The sequence below is a fragment of the Cricetulus griseus genome, chromosome 7, assembly GCF_003668045.3.
Source record: "Cricetulus griseus strain 17A/GY chromosome 7, alternate assembly CriGri-PICRH-1.0, whole genome shotgun sequence".
NCBI lineage: Eukaryota > Metazoa > Chordata > Mammalia > Rodentia > Cricetidae > Cricetulus > Cricetulus griseus.
The window spans coordinates 113,459,049-113,486,625 of NC_048600.1; the positions used below are offsets into that span (position 1 = coordinate 113,459,049).

The window sequence follows — 27,577 nt, forward strand, 5'->3', positions numbered from 1 at the left end:
CTTCCTTATGATTGGACAGGGGGCTGTCAGTAAAACTAAGGAAAAAGCCAATGGAACAGGTGGGGCGTGTCTTGCCCCACCCTAGCCCTGAGCAGGTAAGACTCATTACTCTCCCCTTCCCCCTACCTGTCCAACAGGTGAGTCAGGGGGCGGCATGGGAAAGGACTGACGCCTTCACTGGCCAGCCAACTCAGCGTCAGGCTTATTCATTCTTGCCCCAACGTAGTAATAAGATGTTTGTAAAGCATTTCATAGGCTTTATGCTAGGTTGGGATTCCTCCCCCTTACAAAAGATAGAGTGTTCCTTCTATTTAGAATTAAAAGGGCTGGGTTTGGGTTCTCTTGGGTTCTCCCCTTAATCTTCGTATGACCTCAGGCCAATTAGCTTACCTTTCACCTTGTTTCTCCTCATCTGTAAAGTGGGTTCATTAGCTTTATCTATCTTAGGTTGGAGAGATTAAATGAAAAGTTTAGATGTGGTGGTACTGAAACAGCTGAGGGATGTCAGGATTTAAACCAATGATACTGTCAGTTCGAGACAGTTCTTAAAAACTGTTAGAGGGTAGTGGTGGCGCACACCTTTAATCCCAGCACTCAGGAGGCAGAGGCAGGCGGATCTCTGTGAGTTCGAGTCCAGCCTGGTCTACAGAGCTAGTGCCAGGATAGACTCCAAAGCTACACAGAGAAACCCTGTTTTGAAAAACAACAAACAAACAAAAAAAACTGTTGGAGCAACAAAATAATTAATAGAATAATCTGCATTAACAGAATATTTCTAATGGGCTGTGTGACAGCTCAGCTGTGCACAGCTGACAACCTGGGTTTGATACGTGGAGGAGGGAGATAATGAAGTCCACACACACAAATAAAAGTAAATAAAGTGTAATGCAATTTAAGAACTAAGCTTCAGGAGGTCACAAGACTAGGAAATATGATGCACTCCAAACTAGGAAGCCCTCTTATCTCAAGTCCCACAAAATCCCAGAGAAATAGTTTTTTTTTTCTGTTTTTTGTTTTTGTTTTGTTTTGTTGGTTTTTGTTTTTGTTTTTGTTTTGAGAAATAGTTTGGTTCCCAAGTAGCAGAGCGGAAGGGTCAGTGTGTGTTTGTGGAGGGGAGGGGTAACAACACTCCAGGGAGAAACAGACAAAAGAGCAGCAATTCCATCAAAGATTAAATGATGGTGTAAGGAAGAGCTTGGGGAGGGGAGGGTTGGGGAGAAAGTCAGACATTAGATAGAAAGAAAGGAGAGCAGCAGCAAGCCCCTCCAGAGTGGTCAAGGCGGTTAGCTACCTGAAAGAACTCCAAATAGCCCACTTGAGAAGACATGGGTATTTCCTCCTGTGGTTGATGAGATAGATGAGTGTTGTTGTGGCTATATCACCAACCCAGGGGCCTATATGCCTTCATTCATTCAACACGAGTACTGAGCACCAATTGTATGCAAGGGGCCAATTTAGGCTCTGGCTGCACAGAAAAATTAAAAGTATCCTAATTCTCAGAAAGCTTACAGAGTGACAAGAGTAAACAGCCTGTGTGGGTGGGAGTTGGGTGAGTGGCTGTTTAGAAAAGGATTTCCTGAACACACACACACACACACACACACACACACACACACACACACACACACACACACACACACGATAGCCTATGAGCTAAAATAACTCCAGATGAAGGTATCCTAACAGTATTTTTGACCGCAGTTCCCCAACTGGGAAAGGAATGAGGCTTAACTTGTTCTCTTCCACCCAATAAGTCTTCGTGGAAGAGGCAGGAAGATAGCAACATCCCAGATCTAGTTGCAGCTACACATGCCGGGTTGCCAGGACCACTCCTCTCTGCGGTTTCCCTGGCTCCCACCCCCTCCAGTTTACCTGGGGATCTTTATCTCTACCTAACCCCGCCCCTACCTGCCTCCTTGCCACCCTCCGCTGAAAGCAGTGATCAGCCCAGAGCTCAAGAACTCACCATCTCAAACTGCTGCCTCTGCCAGGGTTCCACCCTCCACACAGTCCTCCCACCCAGTCACACAAAACTTCTAAACCCCTTTTGCTGCCACCTTTCTCCCACACTTCTGCCAGCCGGCAGCAGGGGAGGGCTGTGGAGAAGGCTCTAGGAGCCTAGGTGGGATTGGGGTTTCTGAATAAGCTCCGTGTAGCCCCAGAATGCACCCCTGCATGTCTTAGTAAGCAACAAGCCACAGCATGTCTTCGTCTTTTCGAGGCCAAAGCTGAGCTCCCGGGTGGAGGCTCCAGAGTGGAAAGCAGAGCCAGCTCCTCCCAGATGGATGGGCTTCCTGTGTGTTTCCTAATCTCCTACTATGTGCCTGCCAAGCACCAGGGCTTCATCTGCATCTGAGGATACAGAAAGGAATCAGAAAACCATCTTCCCTGGAACCAGCCATCTGCATAAGGGATTTGGTCTCCTGGTGGGGAAGGAGGTACTTAGGAATAGAGCTGAGCGCAACTGTGCCCACGGCCTCCTTTGCAGCTTGAACTTGAAGGAGAGGCCACAAGGCCATCTTACCCAATCTTCAGCTTCCCAGCCTTTAAAGGCAAGAATTTTTGTATTTGACAAATCTCCAAAAAAGGGAAATTCTCCAGTCTCCCTTATAGCCAAGGCCCTTGTCTCCTTTTTCTGACAGTGGTGTGTTTCTTCTGATGTCTATCTTCAGCTCGTACCCCTACAGTTTAACCTCATTTCTCTCGCCTGGACCTGCGTAGGAGCAAAAGCCTTGGGCCACCAAGACATATCTGATTAACTCAACCTTGCAGCTTTTCGGAGTCTGAGAGTTGGGAGTATTAGGGCACCAACCGGCCCATCCCAAGCTCCCCAGAGACAGAAGCCAATGATAAAGAGGAGGGACTGTGCTCCGCAGAACCTCAAGACAAAGGTGAACATTAATCAGACAGTGTCCAGAACACCCAGGCCACCTCCCTGCTTATGTCATTTCTCCCTCATGTTCCATAGGCCTCTGGGCCGGGTAAGGAGGCAGAAGAGTTTCTGTTCTTTCCTCTTATTTTTTTTTCATAATTATTATTGTAGTACACATGATGCGTGCCTGTGTCATAGCATGCCCTTGAAGGACAGATGACAACTTTGTGGAGTTGGTTCCACAATACCTATCCTTTTTTGAGACAGGGTTTCTCTGTAGGTTTGGAGACTGTCCTGGAACTCTCTTTGAAGACCAGGCTGGCCTCGAACTCACGGAGATCTGCCTGCCTCTGCCTCTGGAGTGTTGGGATCAAAGGCGTGCGCCACCACCGCCCAGCAATTCCTATCATTTTTATGTGGGTTCTAGCGATTCAACTCAGGTTGTCAGGCTGCACTGAAAGCCCCTTTACCCACTGAGCCATCTCACCAGCCTGGGTTTCCGTTCTTCATTTGAACTTCATCTTTATGCTGTGGAGAGAGAGCCCTCCTTATGGATGGCTGTCATTTGGACCTATAGAATACACACACACACACACACACACACACACACATCACACACACTCACTTACATACACAGACACCTTCTCTTTAGACTAGGTGGCCTAAGAGATGGCCACTTGTAGAAAGGATAATGCAGGCTTACCTTTGAATCATACAGAGAACCAACTATCAACAGTCTTTCTGGGCAGATCTGAATCAAAGGCGGTGTTTAAAATCTAAAGGCAGCATGGGCAGAGCCATCCTTAAGCTGAGAGAAGAGGCCTTCTGTCCTGGGTCCTTACCCTTTAAAAGTTTCAATTTTCCATCCCTTGTCCTGGCCTTCCTGGAGTTATGAATCTCCATCTAGGGCCAAGGAGGGGAGAAGGCTACACAGAACTCACACTCCTTCCAAACCAGGTATCAGGAAACCTTGGTGTTCCTTGTCCAGCGTGGACTCTGCTTCTAAGTCTACGAATCTTACAAGATGTCTTTTGTCCCAAAGGTCCTGGCACTGGTGGGTGGTAAGCCAAAGAAATCACAAGTCCAGTTGTTGGGCAAGGTGGAAGGAAGTATGCATCCAGGAATATACACATTAGTGTGTCCTCAGGCATGTGTAGGGCTGGAGGCAGCTTTGTGTTGTGGCCAAAGACAGGAGGAAAGGTAGATGTTCCAGGGACTGGGGACAGTTCTCCCTGGGGGCTATCATGTTCTGACAGAGGGAGTATTCTAAAGTCCTTCCTAGCCTCTGGTGGCCATTGTGGGGTTCTCTTGTGCTGGATTGCTCATTTAACATATTGCTCACTTGCTCAGAAACTCAATCGATCTGCGAGCCTCTGGCCCGCGCCAACGGAAGTTGGGGGTGGGGCATGACCCCTTCAGGGCTAGATAGGGACACTGGCTGCAGGAGACTTTGGAAGTCTCTGAACTCCCTGCTGGAGGGATGCCCACTTAGGCTGGTGCTGGAGCGGTCTGGAGGTGGGTGGGGAGCCATCTTAGTGGCACTTCGTTCTGGGGAGCAGCCCTGAGGCCAGATGCTGCTGCCCACAGCTAGTCCTGTGGGTGTGCTCTCAGCCAAGGCAGGCTCCTAATTACAGAGGTAGCTCCAGCGACAGACATGACACTTCACAGCAAGGCATGTGGGCGGGATGGAATGCCAAAAAGAAAACAGGGAGACAAGGAAACAGAGATAGGGGAAACAGAAATAGTACCGGCCAGGGCCAGATACTAGAGGTGGGGGAAGGGGAGCCCAGAGGAGCTCTGGACCTCTTTTGAGAATGTCTATCCTGGGCTGTCCCCCTTACCCACGCCAACCCTTCCACAGTGAAGTCCTAGGACAGCTGCTCGCCTTTAGCAGCCCCAACCCCCACCACGAAAGTCTCAGAACAGGCTTGTGGCATGGGTGTGCTCTGAAGTGGGTCTTTTGAGAGCTCCTGAGCAACTGCCAGCAGGTCCCAGTCGACTAGTTTTTGGGGGAAGGGAGGGACCAGTGAGACATTGCCACCTGAGTCACCTAGCTTCCTGCTCCTGGCTTGGGCGACAGAGGTGGGGCTGACACAGGTGGGGCTCCACCTGCCCTGACAGCCTGCCTGCCCCTCCCTTCCCTCCACAAGCCCTGGGAAATGGCCTGCACTAGGAACCCTTCCCACAGAGAGGCCATTGCTCCTGAGCAAGATTACACCTATGCATGTGTCAGTCTCTCCCACCTTGGAGTTCTTGAGGAGAAATGGATCCCCATTCCTGTGCACACAAGAGAAAACTGAGGCTGGAGCCAGGAGAAGGACATATCTAGGGCCCATGGACAGCAAATGCATAGCAGGGCTGGAACCAGAACCTTTGTCTCCTGCCCTGTGGGTCATCTCTCAAATGACCTCTGTTTCCAACCCAGGGGAAGTGGGGTTCTGGGGGGGGAGGACGAAGCAAGGACTAATACTTCAAGCTTGATTTCTGTCATATGAGGTAAGGCTTTAGAAACAATTTAGGGTTAGAGAATCAGGTTGGAAGGCAGGTGAATGGCCGCAGATGCTTCAGGCACCCTCCCAGGCTCTGAACCAGCAACCTAGACCCTTCTTCCTCTAAGCCACCACCTTTGGTACCCAGCAAGCAGAGCCACGGCGATAGATGCAGAAGAGACCACCATGCACACCCCCTAGGACTCAGTGACTCAATAGGAATCCGGGCAGGACTCGAAATCTAGGGCCAGGGCCCTGGGGAATGTGAGAGTTGAGATCCTTGAATATTTCATCAGTACTTAAGCTCCAGTTGAAGCAGCAGCCAACTTACAGCTCATGGATAATTTATGATCCCAACAGAGAACCTGGAAGTAGTTGGGGGGGAGAGGCACTCAGGGGGAGGCAGGACCAGGCTGTGGATAAGAGAGGCCAGTGGGAATGGGAGTGTGCATGAGAGGTCAAGGGCTTCCAACACCAAAGATTCCTCCAAGTTTGAGGATACCAATGTATTAAAAATAAATAACGCCGAGATGCTGGAAAAAGCTGCTAAAGGTTAAAGTCATAGGACAAGCATTTTCTGACTCCGAGGCCTGACCCTACGTCTATGATGGAGGGAATAATCTCATTCCATCCGAGATAAGAAAAATATGTAATGGTTCTGTGTGACCATCAGGCCCTCAAATCATCGCCCTACTCCACGCTTGGGCAGGCCAGGGAGGAAAGCTAGACTTCACACTTGGACTGGCTAAACCATCCCTTGCCAGCCTCCTCCTCCAGGAAGACCCTAAGAAATTGAGCTAAATGCAAAGGAGGGAGTCAGGCATGGTCACCTCTGTCTTCATCCAAGGAATATAACATTACACCTCTTCCTCCCCCTGCCCCCAATAGCATTTCACAAAACCTAGGCTGGCCTCAAAATTGCTATGCAATTGAGGATCATCTTGAATTTTTTTTGATCCTTCTGCCTCCATCCCAGAGTGCCAGGATTATAATTCTGTATCATCGTACCCGGTTTATGTAGTACTGGAGTTCCAGGTGGTTATGTAGAGTGGAACCAGAGAGTTCCGTGCACACTAAGCAAACTCTCTGAGCTACACCCCCAGCCTCACAGATTCCTTTCTTTTTAAAGGCAAACTTGGGACGGTGACTCCAAATGGAAAACAGCAAGTTCTTTTGGCCTTTGCTTTCCTTATAACCTTAAAGAACTCTTCCAGGTGGTTCAGGGGTTAAGCATATGCATGTGCAGGGGAGGGCAAACAAAGACACCCTCCCCTTGCCTCAGTTTCCCCACCTGAGTCATGGGCAGAATAGGTGCTCCTATACCAAGGGCTGTTTCAAGGGACAAAAGAGATGCTATCCAGGAGCCCTTGGCGCCAGCTGAGACCCAGGGAGGTAGTGATTATGAGGTGATGGGTCCACAGAATGGGCCTGGAATTTCAGTTGCTGCTAGGGCTGCTTCTTATGTCTCCCAGCATACTCCCATTCAATCCCGTCATCTTGGAGCTTGATCGTAAGGGAACCAGCCAGAGCTGTGTGCTAGCCCAGATCAGAGCTGGCCCCGGCCCTGGAGTCTGATCCAGACTCTTAAGGGCTCAGTTTCCCCATCCATGAAATCAGGGCCATCTTCCAGGGCTGACCTTGGAGAGACTCTGTAAAAGAGGGCCTGGAGGAAGGGCAGAGTGGGGAGATGACGGCCCCCAGGCTTGTGTCCTTTGCTAGTCTGGTAAAGTTATTAGCACCAGAGCCAGCTTGACACAGCCATCTGACATGGAGAAGGGACCCTTCTTTGTTCCCAGAAGAGACCCTATTCTCAGATATGGGCAACACCTCATGAGACATTACGGTTTCGACCTTTTATTTTTAAATGTAGAAATTGTAATATGTGTACAGGTGTTTTGTCTGTGCACTGCATGTGTGCAGTGCCCACAAAGGGCAGAAGGAGGCAGAAGACCCCCTAGAACTGGAGTTCCAGGTTGTTGTACAGAGCTGCCATGTGGATGCTGGGAGTCAAACCTAGGTCCTCTGGAAGACCAGCCAGTGCTCCTAACTGTTGAACCATCTCTCCAGCCTCTTTAAGTATTCTTTTCAAGGCTGATCCTGTCATAGTGGATTGTCAGTACTAATAACATTAATGCCATGAAAGTTGTAAGCAGCCCCCCAGTACTAAATTAGACTGGCTAAAAAAAAAAAAAAAATATTTCCAGGCTAAGAAAGAAGTTTATTCCTTTTGGAATTTACTGGAATTTGGGGGAGCTGATGGGACCACTCTCTCAGGATTCAGGAAGCTACTATATCCTGAGTCCCCAACAACCCTGTTGCAGGTCACCTAACAGGAGACCTAAATGTCATGGGCCTGACACCAGGACTCTACTCCTCCCGTCTCTTTATCTTTCCTACCCTTCTTTCCCTCTTCTCTTCCCCACTCTCCCTTTTCAATCCCTTGTAGGCTAAACTTAGTGGGGGCTCCATACCCTACCATTCTCCCTGGCACCAGCAGACAGCCCAAAGCCCAGGGCCCGCCCCTTCCTTCCTTCCTTCCTTCCTTCCTTCCTTCCTTCCTTCCTTCCTTCCCTCTGACCATAACACTTCACTTTCCCTTCTCTGAGCATCAGCTGGAATAAAGGGTAGTATCTGGGAGGCATTCTTCATTAGAGTTCTGCTTTCATATGGACAGGAATGTTCTGCATCCAGAACATTTCTGTGGCATCTCTTAAGTTTTGTCTGCCTGTATGAGGTCACATTCTAGTGTTTTTTTGCCCATCCCACACCTCCACCCAGCATACTGTTGAGAATGGAAGAGCTGATGGGGTGTTGTAGGAAGGGTGAGGAAAGGTGAGAGCATCTGGACTGGGTGGGGCTGGGAGAGTGGGCTGGAGGGCCCACGCAGAGACTGGCTGGGCCTCTGTCTCACCGGTTTGGGGAGCCAGCTGGCTGGGCAATGGGAGAGGCTCACATTAGGGAGAGATGGGAGGGGCTTGCAGCTCCCTGAGAAAGGAGAGCTGAGTGAGCCATACTGGACTAGCTGAGAGCCTGGATGGGATTGCTAGGGGTAGGTGGCTACACGTACACATACATTCAGATGCATACTCAAACATAGGCACACACAGAAACTGAAACCCTCCAGCGTTCTGGGTCCCTCCTGCCTGGTCTATTTTCCTATCTAATATATCTAGCATAACCCAATTTTTGTTTTTAGACAGAGTCTTCCTATGTAGCCCTGGCTGGTCTGGAACTTCTGCCTCCTGAGTCCTGGAATACCAACAGTTTATATAAGACCGCACTACTGTTTACTACCTGCCTCCACTGGAACAGAAGCTGGGAGAGGGTGGGGTGAGTGGCCAGTTTTGCTCATCATCATGTGCCTTGCACTTGCAGCATGCCAGGTACATCATAAAAGGTTCTCAATGTGTGGATGACTGAAGCCTTCCCCAAACACACTGAGACACACACACACACACATATATGGACAGATACATACACACTGAAAGACATCTGGGTGCCACAGGCTCACAGCTGCCACAGATAACCTCAGACTTCTGGTGCGTGCACACCCACATACACACACACACACACACACACACACACACACACACACACACACCCCTTTGCACTCTGATCCACAAGCACTTTCCATGCCCACACCCAGCAGTCCAGATTCCAGAGCTGGTACTCACAGCAGCTCACATCTGTGCAGACATGCTATAGCCCATCCCGCTCCCTGCACCATTTTGTGCCAGACCTGGAGGGCAGCCCCTCCCTGGAGCAGGGGGTGGGCCGCCAGATGCTGACAGTGCAACAGCCTGGGAGGGGGAGGGTGGAAAGAGCCATCCTGGTACCTGGGAACTGTCAGGAAATCACTCTCCTATGATAGAGATGGAGGTTAGAGAGAAGCTACCAGTTCTCTATCCTGAACCCAGTTCTACCTTTAAAGGCCAAGACTTGGACCAGAGCCTAGGGAAGAGTTGGATATCAGTCCTCTAGGTGTGTGGGTCCCAGGACAGGACATCTGACACCTGGGACCAGGGTGTGGCAATGACAACTGCATGTCCTTCCCTGGGTCAACTCCACCCTCAAGAGGCCTCTGTCCCCTGGAACTTTGTCGAGGAGTAGAGTCACCTTCTTGGCCTTTGCTCTGTGTTTCTCTTGAAAGTGCCCCCTTTGCCCCTAACTCCCTGCAATAATGGCAGTAGGAGAGACAGTTACAGGGCATCTTTGTCCCTGCTCCTCCAGACTCCTGTCCCCCAGAGCCAATGCAAGGCTGGACAAGTGAACTCTGATGGTCCCACTGCATTTCAAGAAGTCCAAAGTTTTCAAACCATTTTCCTAGGGCTCCTCTGGCTACTGAGCTGGAGGTCCAGCAACAGCCAGACTGGGCATGCTTGCTCTAATTCTAGGGAAATTCCTGGAAAGAAAAACATGTAGTAAATGTCTTTAAATCCCCTCTTCATATAGCTGTAAGCCCCAAGAAGAATGAACTGGAACTCTGAAAAACACAGACAGTCCTGGTGAGAAATCTGAAGCCCACTGTCTTCTGAACACAGCAGGGAGTACTGTGTTTTCATGCCCCCTGGTGGCAGGTCTGAAGTTGCACACAGTTAAGAGGAATCCCCTGTTCTCAGTCAGATGACAGGGTTGTAGAGGGTGCCAAGGCCACAGGGTACACCAGCTGGCATTATATAGATAAGGAAGATGGGAGGAGGCAGAGAGGCAAGTACCTGTACCCACACAGCTCAACCTTGGGGACCGGCCTCAGGTGCAGTGATTCATTCAACAATAAACATTTATTGAGCACCAGAACTCCAAGCCCCGTGTTCCTCAACCCCCTCTGCAGCTCAGTCAGAGCTGTCACCTGGCTGGCCTTGGTCCTGTGAGACTCAAGCCAGAAGCTGAAAACTTCCTCAGAAGGATGTCCACCTTGGAGCAGAAAGGGGGAAGAGCGACTCCCACCAGCTCACTTGCCAACTAGCAACATGGCCACCATTCTGCAGTGTAAGGGCACAGAGAGGCAGGATAGAGTCTGGATGGGAGCTAGGCCAACTATGTCCCTTTTAAGGTTTTTCTTTTCGTTTTATTTTGAAACAGGGTCTCACTATGTAGCCTCAACTGGCCTGGAACTCACTATGTGATCCAGGCTAGCCTTGAACTCACAGAGACCAGCTGCCTCAGCATTCCAAGTGCTGGAATTAAAGTCCTGTGCTACCACACTCAGATGTTTTTGTTTTGAAACAAGGTCTCACTTTATAGCCTCAACCGACCTGGAACTGAGATCTGTCCACTTCTGCCTCCCCTGGGTGCTGGTGTCAAAAGCATGTACCACCACTCCTGGCCATTTTAAGTTTTAATAAATAGTTCTTGCTCCTAGCCGGTATCCTGAGTTTGAGGGGTGCACCATGTCACCGCTCTTTTTATGTTTTGTTTTTTTTTTTTTTCTTTTTGGTTTTTTGAGACAGAGTTTCTCTGTGTAACAGCCCTGGCTGTCCCGGACCTCTCTTCTCTCTGTAGACCAGGCTGGCCTCGAACTCACAGAGATCCGCCTGCCTATGCTTCTCAAGTGCTGGGATTAAAGGCGTGTGTCACCACTCTTATGCCAGTTCAGGCTCCGGCTCTGAAAAGGAAGGAAAGAGCAAGGAGTTAGTCCTGCCCACGCCAACAGGTGTCTACAGACTGAACTAGCAGGAGTGTAGATCTCTAACAGGCTGCAACACCCTAGAGCAGGATGGCAGCGTCCACCCACACTCCACTGACACGGCAGCCCAGGGAGAAGCCCTGTCCCTAGCACCCATCCCAAACTGTGCTCTTAACCCCTTTTCACAACCCATTGCTGACTGACCAGCCTCAGCCTCATCGCCCTTGGCGTCCGGCTCCTGCCACCAGTCTGCATAGAGGCCCTCCTCATAGTCGCCCTCCCCTTCAAACTCAGCATCAGACAGGGGTTCTTCTGTCTCCTCCAGTTCATCCAGGGGTGATTCTGTCTCCTCCAGTTCCATCTAGAGCAGCCCAGAGTTGTGGGGGAAGAAACTGAGTAACAGCAGGCCCACATCCTTATAGGTTCCCCTTCAGATCAGAACACCCCCACCCCATCTTTCAGCCCCCACACACTTCAGCAGGTTCCCTGTATTATCTTGGCAGGAGGTGAGCAGGCAGGCCTGAAACCCCCTCCCCAGTGTCAGTGTCTAACATGAGGGCAATGTCAGGGTTTGTCCTGCTGGGTCCCATTCTGAAACTGCTTCCCTGAGTGACACTTGGGGCCCCACCAGCAGAGGCGGGGTGCTAGCGTCAGCATGGCTTGCACCACAGCCCCACCTTTGGCCCCACACCCGGTGAGAACACTGCTAGTCTGAGCCTTTTGTCTTCTGGCTCTGCTCCCCTGCCAGGAATGTCTTTGCAGCCCTGACCTGGATGGGCCTATGGATTCTGCCAAAACCACATGTCCACTCCAGGCTGAGGCTTTCAAACATCACCCTAGCTGGTACCCACACTGCCTCTGCAGCTGCACAGTTTATGCCTCCCTCATGAGAACCTCTGGGAGACAGACTGTTCCTCTCACCCACTTACTGCAACCCAAGCCTGATGTCTGGCAAACAGGAGACCAAAAGTGACAGCCATCAAAACTGCTGTGTGTCCTGAGCATCTACTGAGCGCCAGTTGCATACTTGGTGCTTTAAATAATCTCATTTAATCGTCACCACAATAAAAGTCAAAGGGCATGCTCCTCAGTTGATGGGTGAAGGTGTAGGACTTTGCTAAGTTAAGACCAATCGATCGCTTAGCACCCATCTGGCAAATGATAGCTGGATGAACAGCACCTAAGCCAGCCATGTGTCACAATGCGGACCCTGTTTCTGAGATCCCTGAATGTGGAGTACAGGTGAATGTACTGAGAGGGTGAATAAACAAGCTGCATAGCAATCCCCCAAGAAACCCCGGCCCCAAACCCTCACTCCCAACTGGTGCACACTATGGCTCTTCCCAGCATCACTCACTCACTCATTCATTCATTCAGTTATTTGTTCACTGGCTCAAACACAGTTCCTGAGAATGGGCATATCGTGAGGTTCTGTAGCAGAGCGGGGGATAATTTAGTCTCCTGTCCCGGGATGCAGCTGTCACCCGGCCATCTGGCCATGGTGAGATGGATGAGGACTATGAGTAACTCATATGAGGTCTCAGGCTAGGTGGCCAGGCAGGTGGGGAGACCAGGGTTGCACCAGAAGAAGGCCAGGGCATACAGCAAGGGCTCCCTAGAGGAGCTACCATTTGAGCTGGGCCCAGGAGGTATAGACCTGGGACAGGCAGAGAGAGAGCTGTGGGAGCACTAAGGTGGTGAGAAAGAGGAGGTACAGATGGGGGACAGGAAAGTCCTGCTTCACAACAGTGACCTCAGGAAAGAGCCTAACGTGTCTCCATCATGGTGCCACTCACCTCATCATCTGACTGAAGGTACATGTGTGTGAACTCCAGTAACTCCCGGAGCTCGGAGGTCTGGTTGTGGTAGAGCATGGCCTCCTAGGAGAAGGGAAGGAAGGAAGGACAGAGTGAGGAGGTGGACCCTGCTGACAGATGGCAAAGACAGGGCTCAGGGCTCAGGAGGAAATGGATCAGCTCACAGAATAACCCTAGCTACTTGGAACACTGGATTAAGAAGGATTCTGAGGATTCCAGGAGAAGACCCATTAGTTATGTCTGCCATAGGCATGGAAAGTGGGAATGGCACTATGGGGCTCATATTTGCCAGTCTTGTCCTAAACTGCCAAGGGGTTTTCTCACTGGTTCAGGCTAACAGGCCCCTGAGGAGGGAAAGCTCACAGGACAGCACTGAGGTGAGAGCAGGCATGTGTGGGCACCTATTTGCATCCCTCCCACATCCCAGACACTATGCTGAAGCCTAGACTCTAACCACAGCCCATATTTATCCTTCCCCTTCCTCTCCAGCCTTCCAAGGAAGTCAAGAGGTTTTGTTTTCTTTTGTTTTTTTTCTAAACCAAACCACAAAACTGCACCTTAGGCCAGTGCCTCACTACAGGCAGTTCCCACCTCCCGGGGCTGGAAGTCCTCCTCTTCAAGGCCCCAGCGAGCCCGGTGGAAGCGGTAATACACCAGGTTCTGCTGCATGACGCTGTCCTTGGGGTCAAAGAGCATGTAGCTAGCAGCACTTCGGGCAGCCTGGCTCACATCATTCACTGCAGGCAGGACAGAGTAAGGGGTAACCCCGATGTTTCCTTTAAAGGCAATCCACTCACCCCATCTCACTCCCACCTTCCAACCTAGCCCGCTGCCTCTACCGCCAGACACCTTCCAGAATATCTGCTGGCTCCTCACCCCGGCCAAAAGACCACAATTCAACAAGCCCAGGGTGTTGCCCTGGTGCCAGGCAAGTGTGAGTCACTGGTATCTCAATCATTGTCATTGTGGTTTACAGAGAAAGAACTGGAGGCACAGAGGGGCTAGATAAGCTGCTTATCCTGTTATTGCTGAAGAGCAACAGCAGCTGGGGGCATTAGAGACTCTCAGGGCTCTCGCCACAGCCCCCAGGAAGAGTCTCCTGACCTCAGATCTTCCACTCACAGCTCTAGCCTCTGAAGGATGCATCCCTGAGTGGTAGGAACCTTGGACTGCCCCACTCGAGCCCCAGCTGATGGCACATTCTCTCTGTGACTCCCTAATCATGGAATAATGGGCTCTTGCCCTTTAGAAACCTCAGTTTAATCTGATGAATGGGTCCAGGAATGCCAGTGGCACGGGGCTGGTGGGAGGAGAGAGGTGAGGGCTACATAAACTCTTCAGTGCTGAGCAGTGTCACTGACCAAGTCTACCCCCAGGAGGACCTCTAATTAATTCTTCCATGAGGCCTCTCACCTTTCCCCATGTCCCCTGCCTGGGTTCCTGCCCACATCTCCACCACCCGTAGCCTTTCATCCCCTTCTCCAGAGTCTTCGATCTGAGAGACACCTTCCCACATTTCTGGGAGACATCATGCATTGTCCTTTCCGACACAACCCTTACCCTACCTCACCAGCCCATTCAGGAAGCTCACATTTGTAGTAGGCAAACTGCAGGTAGTGATACATGGTGGCCACAAACTTGTCCACAAAGTAGCCACCTACGTTGGGGATGAGATTGGCTTCACAGTCCACCTTGCACTGTAGGGACTCTGCAAAGAGATCTAAGAAGGATGTAGCAGTTAGGAACTGTGGCACACTAACCCTGATTCCCATGGAGACCAAAATCTGCCTTTGAAGCCTGCTTCCCTGTGCAAGAGGTGCAGATTTCATGTGTTAGCCGGGCATTGGTGGTGCACGCCTTTAACCCCAGCACTCGGGAGGAAGAGGCAGGTGGATCTCTGTGAGTTCGAGGCCAGCCTGGTCTACAGAGCGAGTGTCAGGATAGGCTCCAAAGCTACAGAGAAAACCTGTATCAAAAAACCAAAAAAAAAAAAAAAAAAAAGATTTCATGTGTTAGCATGTATGAAATGCTTGGCACACAATACAAAATGCTAGCTGAGAATAACTTGCTGCCCCCCACCTTTGTTGCTCAACCTCTATTTGACACCAGGGGGAATTCTGGGAGAACAGCAAGTGACCTTTAGGTGGGACTGAGACCATACAGGATCTAATGTATGTATGAGAGTTTGGTTTTGGATCCTGGAGTTGGACAGTCATGAGCTGCCATGTGGGTGCTGGGAATCAAACACGGGTCCTCTGGAAGAGCAGTCAGTATTCTTGACCACTGAGCTATCTCTCCAACCCTCACCTTCACCCTCTTTGAGGGGCCTTGTGGTTAGGGATCCAAAGACTGGTTGTGATTTTTGCCCCCAACTGCTTTCTGCACACACTTGTCTAGTGTCAATTCTGAATCTTTTTTGTTGTGTCTTTTGTTTTTGTTTTGAGACAGGGTCTCACTATGTAATTATAGGTGTTCTGGAACTCACTATGTAGACCAGTGTTGTGGAATATTACTCTAACTATGTAAAGGTGTGTAACATTTATTTATGCTGCATTTGTTTAACGATGTGTTGCTGTTTTACCATGCTCGCCTAAAGCACCTAATTGGTCTAATAAAAAGATGAATGGTCAATAACTAAGCAGTAGAGGGACTGGCTGATAGCTAGGAAATAGAGGACATGCCAGGCTGGCAGGCAAAGAGAATAAGTAGGAGAAAACAAAAGAGGAGCTGGGTGTTGGTGAAGCACGCCTTTAATCCCAGCACTCAGGAGGCAGAGAGACAGGTGGATCTCTGTGAGTTCAAGGCCAGTGAGTACCAGGATAGGCTCCAAAGCAATACAGAGAAACCCTATCTCGAAAAACCAAATAATAATAATAATAATAAAAGAAAATGAGAGGAAAGAATGTGGTTGAAAGGGAGATGCCCAAAGCCAGTCATCCAGACAGCCACCACCCAGTCAGACACAAAATGGGACATACAAAATGAAAGAAAGGTAAAAAGCCCTGAGACAAAATGTAGATGAAAAGAAACAGGTTAATTTACATTACAAGAGCTAGTGGGACAAGCATAAGATAAGGCCGAACATTTATATCTAAGTCTCCGTGTCATGATTTGGTAACTGATTTTGAGAGGTGGTTGGTGGCCCAAAGACCAGACTGGCCTTGAACTCATAGAGATCCACCTACCTCTGCCTCCCAAGTGCTGTCATGAAAGTCGTGCAATACATGCCCCCCTCCCCCACGCCCCTTTTTGAGACAAGATTTCTCTATATAGCCCTAACTGTCCCGTAATTTTCTATGTATACCAGCACTTCTCTCATCAGACTGGAGACAGAAAAGGCCTAACTCATGTGTGTAGCTTCTGAGAACTTCACTATATCCGCTGAATGCTGCGTAGCCATGTGTTAGGAGGCCTCAGGAGGCCTGGGAAGCAGGGGGCCCTGTGGGTGAGGGATACCCACGGTGGTCTGAACAGGAGATACCTGCTATGGCTGGGTAGAAGTCCTTGAAGTCTACCTGCTCATGGGCCCCCTCACAGCCAGCTAGACACCGAGCGAAGACTGTCATGTACTCTGCCAAGGCCCGCTCCATGTCTTCTGTGCTGCCGCGGAAGTCCCCGCTGTTGTAGAGCTTCACAGCCCGGAGGAACACAGCCTGGAGAGGAGCATGGCACGGGGGAGTCAAGGGGACCCCGGACAACTATTAAGGTGTGTGTTTTGGGGGCGGGGGTGTAGGGAGGCGCGCCAAGGCCAGCCAACCCTCCCACCTCTCCACACCTCGTAGGGCTGGGCCTCTAGGTCCGTAAGGGACTCATCTCCGACATCCAGCATCCCCCTGTAGTAGCTGAGGTACTTGGCGGTCAGCTCGTGCTTGGGGTTCCTCTGGAGGAAAGTGTAGGCCGCAGCCACCGCCTTCTCCAGCCGGTTCGCCTGGTGAGGGGCGTGGGGAGTGGGTCAGTGGGGCGTCGGACGCACCGCCGGCCTCACGTTCTAGGGAAACTCGACGGCGGTCCGGGGCCGCGCCCACCTTGAACTGCGCGTAGTGCAGGTACTGGTAGGGCAGGCGGCTCTGGAAGTCGCGCAGCAGCTGCCTCGGCGGGTAGGGGACCTGGAAGGCGGGCAGCGTCCGCTTGCAGCGCCGCAGGCAGGCGGCGCGCTCCAGGACGTGACCGAAGAGCCGCAGCTCGCGCGCCCAGTCCTCGCCATCGCCGTCGCCGTCACCGTCCGGGCCGGGCGCGGGCCGGGGCTGCGGGGCGGCGGGGCCGCTGCAGTTGGCGTGGCAGAAGGCCTCGCTGTCGCGCAGCAGCCGGTGCAGCCGCAGCGCCGCCTCCAGGTAGCGCGCGCTCTCGCGCCAGCTCTCGCCCTCGTACTGCTCTAGAGCGTGGCCGTAGGCCGTGGCTAGAGGCATCAGGTCCTCCGGGGGGAAGCCTCGGAAGCTGTACTTCTCGTACTGCGCGCCCGCGCTGCCCAGCAGCAGCCACAGCAACCCCCACGCCGGGCGAGCCATGCCCGCGCCGCGCCCCGAGGCTCCCGGAGCAGCCGGAGGACCGACGGGCTCCAGCCCCCCACCCCTACCCCCGGAGTTCCTGCTGGGTCTTAGCGCCGGGCCCCGGGCTAGAGCAGGGAGGTTGGGACAGCCCTCTTCTATCGGAGGGTCAGTTGTCGCTCCAGTCCGCTACGTGGTCTGCACGTCTCACACTTGCAGGGCTCACCCGAACCCGGGTAGGTGGGGCTATATTTCACGCCCAGAAAGCCCCTCCCCACCGGCAGCAGCGTCGTCGTCCCCCCACCTCAAGTGCCACCTCTCTCCACTTTGTCTATGCTCCGGGTGAAGCTTCGGAATCTGATCTTTTCTCCAGAGCTCCCTTGGCACCCTCTAGGCGGCCCCGCGCCGGCGTCGAGGGGGCAACACAACTCGTGTTACCCCGCACACCTGGCACTGACACTGCCAGTCTCGCGACTGAGTCTGATCCCTGTGTCTTGCTAGTAGCCTTGCTTTTGCAGGACAAAGCTACCTTTCACGTAGAGCACCTCCCCCCACCCCCCACCCCCTCCACTCCCGGGAAGAAAGTTGGGGCAGGGGGAAGGACTGAGATATCCTTCAGATTACCCGCCTCACCTGCCACCAGAGGAGCCTAGATTTGGGGAGCCAGGAAAAGCTACAGATGCCTCCAACCAGCTTTAGGACCCAGAGGCTCAGGAAAAAAAAACCAAAACTTTCTTTTGGAAGTCCATTCTTACTTCTCAGCTTTCCCGAGCCTCCCTCTGGGCCAGGCCCGAAGTTTGCGGGGAGAGAGACTCAGAGATCTTTGTGGCAAATTCCAGGGACTCCAGAGACTCTCAACGGGGCCCCCCTCCTCCTAGTCCACACAAACAGCACCCCACCCGGCCAGCTCAGTCTCCCCAGCCCCCATTCCACGTGGACTCGCCAGGGCGGGGTAGGGAGAGAGGACAGGAAGGGGGGGAGTCAGCTCTGAGGAGGGGGAAGGAGGCTGGAGGCTGACGGCCGGCGCCTGCCCTCATTGCCGGCGTCCTCCATCTGGGCACCATGTTCCTTGCGGGGTCCGCCAGCCACACCCTCCGCCGGCTGCCCATCCTGCGGTTGCTGCTGCTTCTACAGATCTTGGAGAGGGGGCTGGGCCGTGCCAGCCCCTCCGGAGCCCCCTTGGAAGATGTGGTCATCGATAGGTACCATATCCCCAGGGCCTGTCCCCGAGAAGTGCAGATGGGGGATTTTGTGCGTTACCACTACAATGGCACTTTCGAAGATGGGAAGAAGTTTGACTCCAGGTAAGACGTTGGGCATCCCCAGACTCAACACCACTTTCCCGAGAGTCCAGGGAATGTAGCCCCTTGTAAGCTTTGCATTCCTGTATTCCTCCCACAACCTCCAGCCCCAAACAGCACCCCGGGGAGGGCCCCTTTTCAAGGCAGCCCTGTCTTCAATACCAAATCTTCAACTCCCGAAAGACGCCCTCCCACACACGCACACTTCCAACCCCCCAGAATACTTGACGCTCCCGTGAAGTGCGCATTTATTTTCCAGTTACTTATTTAAAGACATGAGCGGTACCCTGGTAACACTCTTAGGAGGAAAAGAGACCGTGCACACTGCATGTGAACCCTGGGGCCACCTGCCTTGCCACACACCCGGGCTCCCTGTCTACCTCCACTTCCCATTTCCTATGCCTTTGGAGAAGACTAGAGAGGTAACATTTTCTGTAGGGCATCATCGGACCCCAGGAAGCCAGGGAGGGCCTTAAGCAGAGTGGGCGTGGGCGTTGTAATTTTGGGGTAGGCCATAGCTGGTGCTGTGTCCAACTGTCCACGTGTCACAAGCGTGACATTCCACCCTGGGGATCTCCCTGCCACCTTCTCCAAGTCTTGGGACTCAGCTCCCCCATCTTAGTTTTAGCAGCCAACACTAGGCTGCATTGCCAGCCTTGGCTTGAGGGACAGACAGGCTTCCATTCTGACCCAGGTCCTCGGTCAGACAGGCAGATCCCCTTTGGTTGTTGGGGACAGAGCAGGGCTGTCTTTCCAGGCTATAATGTAAACTTCAGGCCCTATCCCACTTGAAACTCTACACCAAAAAGGAAGAGTCATCCTTCAGTCTCTTCTCTGACATATACAGTTCAGCCCACAAGAAATTAGTGGTCATGACTCTGGAGGGAGACTGTGGACTGCATGAGAATACTGTCTCCATAGTGTAAGATCCTGGGTTCGAATCCAGGCTGTGATAGAGGAGGAGGTGGTTTTTTTTTTTTTTTTTTTTTTTTTTTTGGTTGGTTGGTTTTGGTTTTTTGTTTGTTTGTTTGTTTTATTTGAGACAGGGTTTCTCTGTAGCTTTGGAGGCTGTCCTGGAACTTGTAAACCAGGCTGGTCTCGAACTCATAGAGATCCTCTTGCTTCTGCCTCCCAAGTGCTAGGATTAATGGCGTGCACCACTACCGCCTGGCTGGGCCCATTTTTTTTATTTTTGTTTTTGAGACAGGGTTTCTCTGTGGCTTTGGAGGCTGTCCAGGCTGGTCTCGAACTCACAGAGATCCTCCTGCCTCTGCCTCCTGAGTGCTGAGATTAAAGGCACCACCACTGCCCTGCTAGAAAACACTTTAACCCTTGGCTGCCTTCAACCAAAATAGAATCTCCTGGGGCTGGAGAGATGACTCAGCGGTTAAGAGTGCTTGTTCTTGCAGAGGATCTGAGTTTGTCTCCCAGAACTCTTATAGTAGGATCTCTGACAGCCATAGACACCAGACATGGTGTGCACATGGTACATAGACACATAGCAAAACACTCAAATACATAAAATAAATCTAAAAAAAATTACTATCCCATTCTTGGGGCTGGGAGTGTAGTTCAGTTAGAATACTTGCCCAGCATTCATGAAGTCCTGGGATCCCCAGAGCCATATCAACTGGATATGGTGGCATACACATGCAATCCCAGCATTCAGGAGGAAAGGCAGGAAGACCATAAATTCAAGGTCATCCTTGACTACATAGAGAGTTCCAGGCCAGCCAGGGCTACAAATGCCACCTGTCTCAAAGACCAGGGGACGGGTGACTGCAGAAGTGGCTCAATAATTAAGGGTACTTGCTGTACAATCATTATAAGGATTAGCACCCATATGAGGAACTGGGCATCCTGTGGATACCTAGGATCAGGGAGAGAAGCTCAAAAGACTAGCCATAGGGTGCTCGATGAGGACACCCAGTGCCCTTTGGGGGCCTCTGCATGTGTGCAAAGGTGCACACAAAAGTGTGCACACACCCACAGACATACATACATACATACACAAATCTCTTTTTTCTTTAAACAGATAGCTCTTTACTTGTGAAAACCAATGCAAGCCAGGGTAAGTTTAAAATGGGCTTTCTTCTGAGGAAGGCTGCTTCCCATCTCATCTCTTGTGCTTCCTGTTCTCTGCAGAATGGATGCTCAGTGGCAGAAACTACGAGCTGTGACTGCAGGAGGGGCAATGAGTCTGTCAGGTCTCAGTTTTTCTCTTAGAAAATGAAACAAAAAGCTAGTAGTTCATGCTTTTAATCCCAGCACTTGGCAGGCAGATCTCTGAGTTCAAGGCCAGCCTGGTCTACAGAGCAAGTTCCAAGACAGCCAGGGTTACACAGGGAAAGACAGTCTTGGAAAAACAAACAGTGAGGATATCTGGGATGTAGTTCAGTAGCAGGTGCTTGCCTAGCCTATGCGAGGCCCTAGATTTGTCCCCAGTATCAGAATAAAGAAGAAAAAGAAAAACTGAAAACAATAATGCCCTCTGGGGGAGAAAATTGAGGGAAATTAATGAATGTAAAGTGCCAAGCACTTAATCTAACATATAGTAAGTCCTCAATAAATACTCATTTGCCCTCTGAACTATGCTATCAGTAGCAATAAGGGAGCTGGAGAGATGGCTCAGCAGTTAAGAGCACTAACTAGCTGCTCTTCCAGAGGTCTCGAGTTCCATTCCCAGCAACCACATGGTGGCTCACAACCATCCGTTATGAGATCTGGTGTCCTCTTCCGATATGGATGAAAACAAAGCACTCATATACATAAAATAATTTAAAAAAAAAAGAAGTAGCAATGAGTAGCAGACAGACTTATCTTCTCCACCCACCCACCCAGAATAAAAGCTTCTGATCTCCTCTGGGGTATCTCTCTTGTAACAGCTTGTCCTTGATAATGATGACGACGACGACAGGGTTTCTCTACGTAGCTCTGGCTATCTTAGAACTCCTTATTTAGACCAGGTTGGCCTTGAACTCACAGAGATCCACTTGCTTCTGCTTCTGGGGTGCTGGGATTAAAGTTGTGTGCCACCATACCCATCCATTCTGTTGCCCTAAGTGAGGCAGAAGGGCTAGCCCAGGATAGAGACCTGGAGAGGAGAGGAAGTGAGGAGTGTGTGTGCGCTGCACCATGTCCTGTGTCTTTGACTGTGGGCAGAGGGTATCGTGTAGCTGTATGCATGCCCATTGTCCCTTTACTCCCCAGCTATGACCGCACCACCCTGGCGGCCATCATTGTGGGTGTAGGCCGCCTCATCACTGGCATGGACAGAGGTCTCATGGGCATGTGTGTTAACGAGCGCCGTCGTCTCATTGTGCCTCCCCACCTGGGCTACGGCAGCATTGGTGTGGGTAAGGAGGCTGGGGTATGGGCACGGCGGTTGGGGGAGGGGCGGGCAGGAAGCAGGAGTAGATAGAAAGCTGAAGCTCAAAGGGGCTGAGTGACTTGGCCAAGGTCACACTGCGTGTACTCTGATTGGTAGGGGCTGTGGCCATTGTTTGACTCTGGGGTGAGAGGAGATGGATACAGAGCCCTGTGTGGAGTCACAGCTTGGCTAGGAAGGATGATAGCTAGGGTCAGAGGTGTAGCAGATAGTATGGGGACTTCTGTAAACTTGGCCTTTGCTGCTTCCCCACAGCGGGCCTCATTCCCCCTGATGCCACCCTCTATTTTGACGTGGTCCTGCTGGATGTGTGGAACAAGGCGGACACGGTGCAAACGACCATCCTCCTGCGCCCTCCTTACTGCCCCCGCATGGTGCAGAACAGTGACTTCGTGCGCTATCACTACAACGGCACTCTGCTGGATGGCACCGACTTTGACAACAGGTAGAACCTGGGAGGAGCCCTAAAGCCTGGCACATGTGAACAAGAGCAGGGAGCCCTGGTCTGTTCTGCCTCCCTCACCTCCAGCCACAGGGTCTTTGCCTTATTCTCTGCAGCTACAGTAGGGGAGGCACTTACGACACCTACATCGGCTCTGGTTGGCTGATTAAAGGCATGGACCAAGGGCTGCTGGGCATGTGTCCTGGAGAGAAAAGGAAGATTGTCATTCCTCCCTTCCTGGCTTATGGGGAGAAAGGCTATGGTAAGGCAAGGGTGCAGGGGAACTCTCCTTCTAGAAGAGGGGCAACCAGGGCTCTACGGATCGTATTCAGTGCAAGGGCATCCAGCCAAGGAGGCAAGTGGAGATGAAATCTCCCTCCCCAGACAGAATTCCTTTATTCTGATTTACACAAAGGCTCCAAATGGGTTGATGATAGCTCTGGGGACAACCAAAGGAGGAGAACATAGGAGGGCAGAGTAGCTCTTTTTGCATGAGGCCCCTTACTGAGCCTGGGCTTGCTCCCAACTGTATGGTTCAAGCCCTGTGCCCTCCCCAGGGACTGTGATACCCCCGCAGGCCTCCCTGGTCTTCTATGTCCTGCTGATTGATGTCCACAACCCGAAGGACACAGTTCAGCTGGAGACACTGGAGCTGCCCCGGGACTGTGTCCGGCGAGCCGTGGCAGGGGACTTCATGCGTTACCACTACAATGGTTCTTTAATGGATGGTACCCTCTTTGATTCCAGGTCGGAGGGTCCCCTGAGGTGGGAGGGTGGGGGTTGAGGGGCACTCTGAAGGGGCGGGACTGGAGGGGGCAGGGCCCTTTTGACTCCCTCCCTACCCTTCCCCTCTATTGCAGCTATTCCCGCAACCACACCTACAATACCTATGTTGGGCAGGGTTACATCATCCCTGGGATGGACCAGGGGCTGCAGGGCGCATGCATAGGGGAACGAAGGAGGATTACTGTGCCCCCTCACCTTGCCTACGGGGAGAATGGGACAGGTAGGGTTTGGTTCCCAGGCTACCCCTCAGCTCCTCTTAAGTGTACCCCTTGGATTGCTGTCCCTCCCATTGCCCAAGCATGTACAGCTTATATTGGTCACCCATTGGCGCTCTACCAGGCTGATCCTATCCTGTTCCTTCAAGGCAGATCTCACTTCCTCCCCAAACCCCTCCCCCAGTGGAGAAAGGCAGCCAACTCCTAAGTTTGGGGACAGAGGATGGTTAAGAATAAACAGCACCACTGAGCAAAGAGGCCTGTATTAGAGATTCTGGGAGCCTCAGGCTCCTCACTGGTGCGCTGGGAACCACTCATAGGAAGATGTTACTGGGAGCTTGCTTGCAAGGTGTTGGGTGGAAAAGGGTTTCCCTGCCTCTCTGTCCTGTCACTCCAACAGTAAGATGTAGGAAGCACTCACTCTAGAACATGTCATCTGACCTCATATGACTCCCTGAGATTGGGAAAGGGTGGCCAGGCTGGGCCCCATGGAGACAGTGAGCCGCCCTCACCCAGAGCCCTGAGCTAACCATGTCCCATCTGGCCTCAGGAGACAAGATCCCGGGCTCAGCCGTGCTCATCTTTGACGTGCATGTCATTGACTTCCACAACCCTTCAGACCCTGTGGAAATCAAGACACTGTTCCGGCCACCTGAGAACTGCAACGAGACATCCAAGATTGGGGACTTCATTCGTTACCATTACAACTGCTCTCTGCTGGATGGCACCAGGCTGTTCTCTTCGTGGGTTCTTGGGCAGGGCCAGGGCTGGGCAGGTGGTGGGCTCAGGTATGGGTGGGCTTCTAATAGCTTGCAGGCCCTTTCTCCTTTCTCTGGTCTCACAGTCTCTCAATTCCTCCACAAGTCCCCATCTGAGTGAGTCTCAGGGAGCCATGGATATGAAATATGGGGCAAGGGGGGGGGGGATGAGCTACAGGGAGAGAAAACTGCTGTTCTAGTATAAGGAAGCAGTTCAAAGAGATGAGTCCTCAGATACCTCTGCCATTGACCTGGCAATCCAATTTCCCCACAGCCACGACTATGAGGCCCCTCAACAGGCCACCCTTGGCGCCAACAAAGTGATCGAAGGTCTGGACAGGGGCCTGCAGGGCATGTGTGTGGGAGAGAGGCGGCAGCTCATTGTGCCCCCACACCTGGCCCATGGGGAGAGTGGAGGTGAGGGACTCGACCTGGATCCCACGTCTACCCCCAGTCTGCCCTGCCCACCTCAGACCTTGGTGGCTGAGGGGTGGAATGAGGGAAACTTTTAGGATTAAGTCCTAAACATCCCATGCGCCTTCCATGAGAGAAAACTAAGGCCTGTGTTAAGGCTTAGCTTCAGGCCTCACTGGACCCCTGTTCTCCTCTCTTCCCTCTCTCTCTAGCCCGGGGTGTTCCTGGCAGTGCTGTCCTGTTATTTGAGGTGGAGCTGGTATCCCGAGAGGATGGCCTGCCCACAGGCTACCTGTTTGTGTGGCACCAGGATCCTGCAGCCAGCCTGTTTGAAGACATGGATCTCAATAAAGATGGAGAGGTGCCCCCAGAAGAGGTAGGCTGGGAACTTAGTCACAACCCCAACCTGAAAGCCAGCATGCTCACTTGCTTTCTGGCTACCCCCTACCCCCAATTCCCCGGGTATCAGGCCAGGGGAAACAATGTTGGGCTCCACCTGAGGCCCCTTCCCGAGGCTACCCACAGCTGTTGGCATTGATCCTCACTGCTTTGTCGTCTCTGCTCTCCCTCCTTTAGTTCTCCTCCTTCATCAAGGCTCAAGTGAATGAGGGCAAAGGACGCCTCATGCCTGGGCAAGACCCTGACAAAACCATAGGAGACATGTTTCAGAACCAGGATCGAAACCAGGATGGCAAGATCACAGCCGAGGAACTCAAGCTGAAGTCAGACGAGGACCGGGAGCAGATCCATGAGGAGCTCTGAGGGCCAGAGTCTCAGGTCTGACCTCAGACGCAAAGGCACTCGGCCAGGGGACAGTGGCAGGGGAACTGGCTGACAACAGCACCCCTCCCTCAGTGGGGATAACTGTGGGAGTCACTGGATGTCATCAGAGACTGCGGTGACCTTCTCACTGGCCGTGGTTTCCAGTCCACAACACAGACCTCTGCATTTTTCTCTTCCCAGCCCTACACCTCTTCCTTAAGGTTCTTGACGTAATAAATCCAATCTGGGGAGGGGCACTGGTGTTTGGTTCGGGTCGTTGCTGACCCCACACATCTATACCTCCCACCCACACACTAGACTCAGCAAGGGTGAGCTCCCCGGTCCTTCACTTTCCCAAATGTGCCCTTTATTTGTCCATGTCTGTCCCCATTCCCTCTGTCTTGGCAGCTCCCCAGGGGCATGAGTGAGGAATTCCCCCGCATTCTACACCATCTCTGCCCGCTCCTCAGGAACACAGTCCTGCCAGCCACCCTTCTCATGCAGCCTCCTCCCTGACCACACCACCGGGGTCAGGTTTTTGTCTTTTGGGAAAGGAAAGGGTGTGTGAGAGGACACCTGCCCAGGCTTCAGGGCTGTGCAAACCTGCACTTGGTGCTAATTTGATGGGAGGGAGGGAGGCAGAGTTCTGGGCTCTCAAAGGCTAAACTGATCCAATCCTTTCTCCTTTGTGACAATAAAAGGTTAAACCGAAGGCCTCAAGAGGTGGTCTTTCAGCGGGCCCTGTGGAGAGGGTATTGTATATAAGCATGTTCACATGTGTGTGGAGACCAGAGGTTGACATCTGGTATGTTCAGCAATCTCTCTCTACCTTATTATTATTATTATTTTATTTATTTATTTTTTCTTGGTTTTTCGAGACAGGGTTTCTCTGTGTAGCTTTGGAGCCTATCCTGGAACTAGCTCTGGAGACCAGGCTGGCCTCGAACTCACAGAGATCCGCCTGCCTCTGCCTCCCAAGTGCTAGGATTAAAGGCATGCGCCACCAACGCCCAGCTTATTTTATTTATTTTTTTAAAGTTTATTTATTTGTTATGTATACAGTTTTCTGTCTGCATGTATGCCTGCAGGCCAGAAGGGGGCACAAGATCTCATTATAGGTGGTTGTGAGCCACCATGTGGTTGCTGGGAATTGAACTCAGGACTCTGGAAGAGCGGCCAGTGTCCTTAACCTCTGAGCCATCTCTCCAGCCCCCTTATTATTATTTTTAATTAGTGTTTGTGTGTGTGCATGTACGTACGGATGGATGTTTTGCCTGTATGCATGTCTTCTATACTTTCATTTATTTATGTGTGACTGTTTATCCTGCAGGCATGTCTGTGCACCATACATGTGCCTGGTGTCCTCAGAGGCCAGGAGAGGGCATTGCATCTCCTGGGGCTGGAGATATAGATGATAGTGAACTGCCATGTAGGTGCTGGGAGTCCAGCCTAAGTCCTCTGGAAGAGCAATGCTTTTTCTTTTTTTTTTAGATTATTTTTTATAACTGGGCAGTGGTGGCACACACTTTTAATCCCAGCACTCAGGAGGCAGAGGCAGACAGATCTCTGTAAATCTGAGACCAGCCTACAGAGTGAGTTCCAGGATAGCCAGGGCCACACAGAAACTGTCTCAAAAAAAAAAAACTCAAAACCATAATTTTTGTGTTTTTTTTTTTTTTTTTTTTCCAAACACACACAGGAGGGGATATGGGTGTGTAGGGATTCAGGCATCATGCTGGCCTGCCCGTCACCTGGCAGAACGCACTCAGGCAGTACTCTGGACAGCCCAGGTTTCCGTGGCTGCCACATCACTACATAGTCTGCATGCAGGTGCAAAGGACCCTTTAAAAGAAACACCCTCCCCCCACTTCAGCTCTTTCCTGCTGTTCCTCTCTGTCTCTGTGTCTCTTTACCTCCTCCCTTCCCTTTCTAATGAAACTTCTCACTCAAGCTCTGTCTGCCTGGCATGTTTGTCTACCGCCTCAGTCACCCTTGCCTGCCATGGAATTGACAAGGTTCCCCTCCAGCTTTATATAACAGGTAGTATCTGTCCAACCCACCCCTCAGCCCATGTGGTTTTGCAGCCAGTGCCATTAACCACTGAGCCTTTTCTCCTCCGCCCTCTTTTTTGAGACAGGTCTGTTTTTGTAACTGTCTTGGAACATGCTATGTAGATCAGGTTGGCCTTGAGAGAGCTGCCTGCCCCTGACTCCCAAGTGCTAT

At 51.7% G+C, this 27,577-nt stretch overlaps 2 protein-coding genes across 3 annotated transcripts; one reads left to right on the plus strand and one right to left on the minus strand.

Moving 5' to 3' along the window:
• Positions 1-10,681: 10,681 nt before the first annotated feature.
• P3h4 (prolyl 3-hydroxylase family member 4 (inactive)) lies at positions 10,682-17,834 on the minus strand. The gene is made up of 8 exons (XM_027428162.2): positions 16,830-17,834; positions 16,580-16,732; positions 16,286-16,457; positions 14,396-14,524; positions 13,396-13,541; positions 12,784-12,867; positions 11,192-11,348; positions 10,682-10,966 (listed from the first exon to the last, which is right to left on the minus strand). Exons 1-8 carry the CDS (start codon positions 17,307-17,309, stop codon positions 10,944-10,946), a joined length of 1,344 nt encoding a protein of 447 aa, XP_027283963.1. The 5' UTR covers positions 17,310-17,834; the 3' UTR covers positions 10,682-10,943.
• Positions 17,835-18,280: 446 nt separating this feature from the next.
• Fkbp10 (FKBP prolyl isomerase 10) lies at positions 18,281-26,066 on the plus strand. 2 transcript variants are annotated; one of them, XM_027428161.2, is made up of 11 exons: positions 18,463-18,592; positions 20,625-20,660; positions 21,800-21,945; positions 22,233-22,422; positions 22,536-22,681; positions 22,977-23,166; positions 23,280-23,425; positions 23,971-24,163; positions 24,453-24,595; positions 24,805-24,968; positions 25,169-26,066. In XM_027428161.2, exons 3-11 carry the CDS (start codon positions 21,858-21,860, stop codon positions 25,352-25,354), a joined length of 1,446 nt encoding a protein of 481 aa, XP_027283962.1. In that variant the 5' UTR covers positions 18,463-18,592; positions 20,625-20,660; positions 21,800-21,857; the 3' UTR covers positions 25,355-26,066. The 2 variants fall into 2 exon arrangements, with proteins under 2 accessions (XP_027283961.1, XP_027283962.1); XM_027428160.2 differs by lacking the exon at positions 20,625-20,660 and having other exon boundaries at positions 18,281-18,592.
• Positions 26,067-27,577: the final 1,511 nt, after the last annotated feature.

Bases quoted from the DNA above. Each gene is read 5' to 3' on its own strand.
- P3h4 (XM_027428162.2), bottom strand. From the start codon at position 17,309: ATGGCTCGCCCGGCGTGGGGGTTGCTGTGGCTGCTGCTGGGCAGCGCG. The intron at 14,525-16,285 runs GTATCTCCTGTT...CATCCTTCTTAG, and splicing joins CTTCTACCCAGCCATAGCAG to ATCTCTTTGCAGAGTCCCTA. The intron at 12,868-13,395 runs GTGGGAACTGCC...CCCTTCTCCTAG, and splicing joins AGGACTTCCAGCCCCGGGAG to GAGGCCATGCTCTACCACAA.
- Fkbp10 (XM_027428160.2), top strand. From the start codon at position 18,351: ATGTTCCTTGCGGGGTCCGCCAGCCACACCCTCCGCCGGCTGCCCATC. The intron at 21,946-22,232 runs GTAAGGAGGCTG...GCTTCCCCACAG, and splicing joins CTACGGCAGCATTGGTGTGG to CGGGCCTCATTCCCCCTGAT. The intron at 23,167-23,279 runs GTCGGAGGGTCC...CCTCTATTGCAG, and splicing joins GGTACCCTCTTTGATTCCAG to CTATTCCCGCAACCACACCT.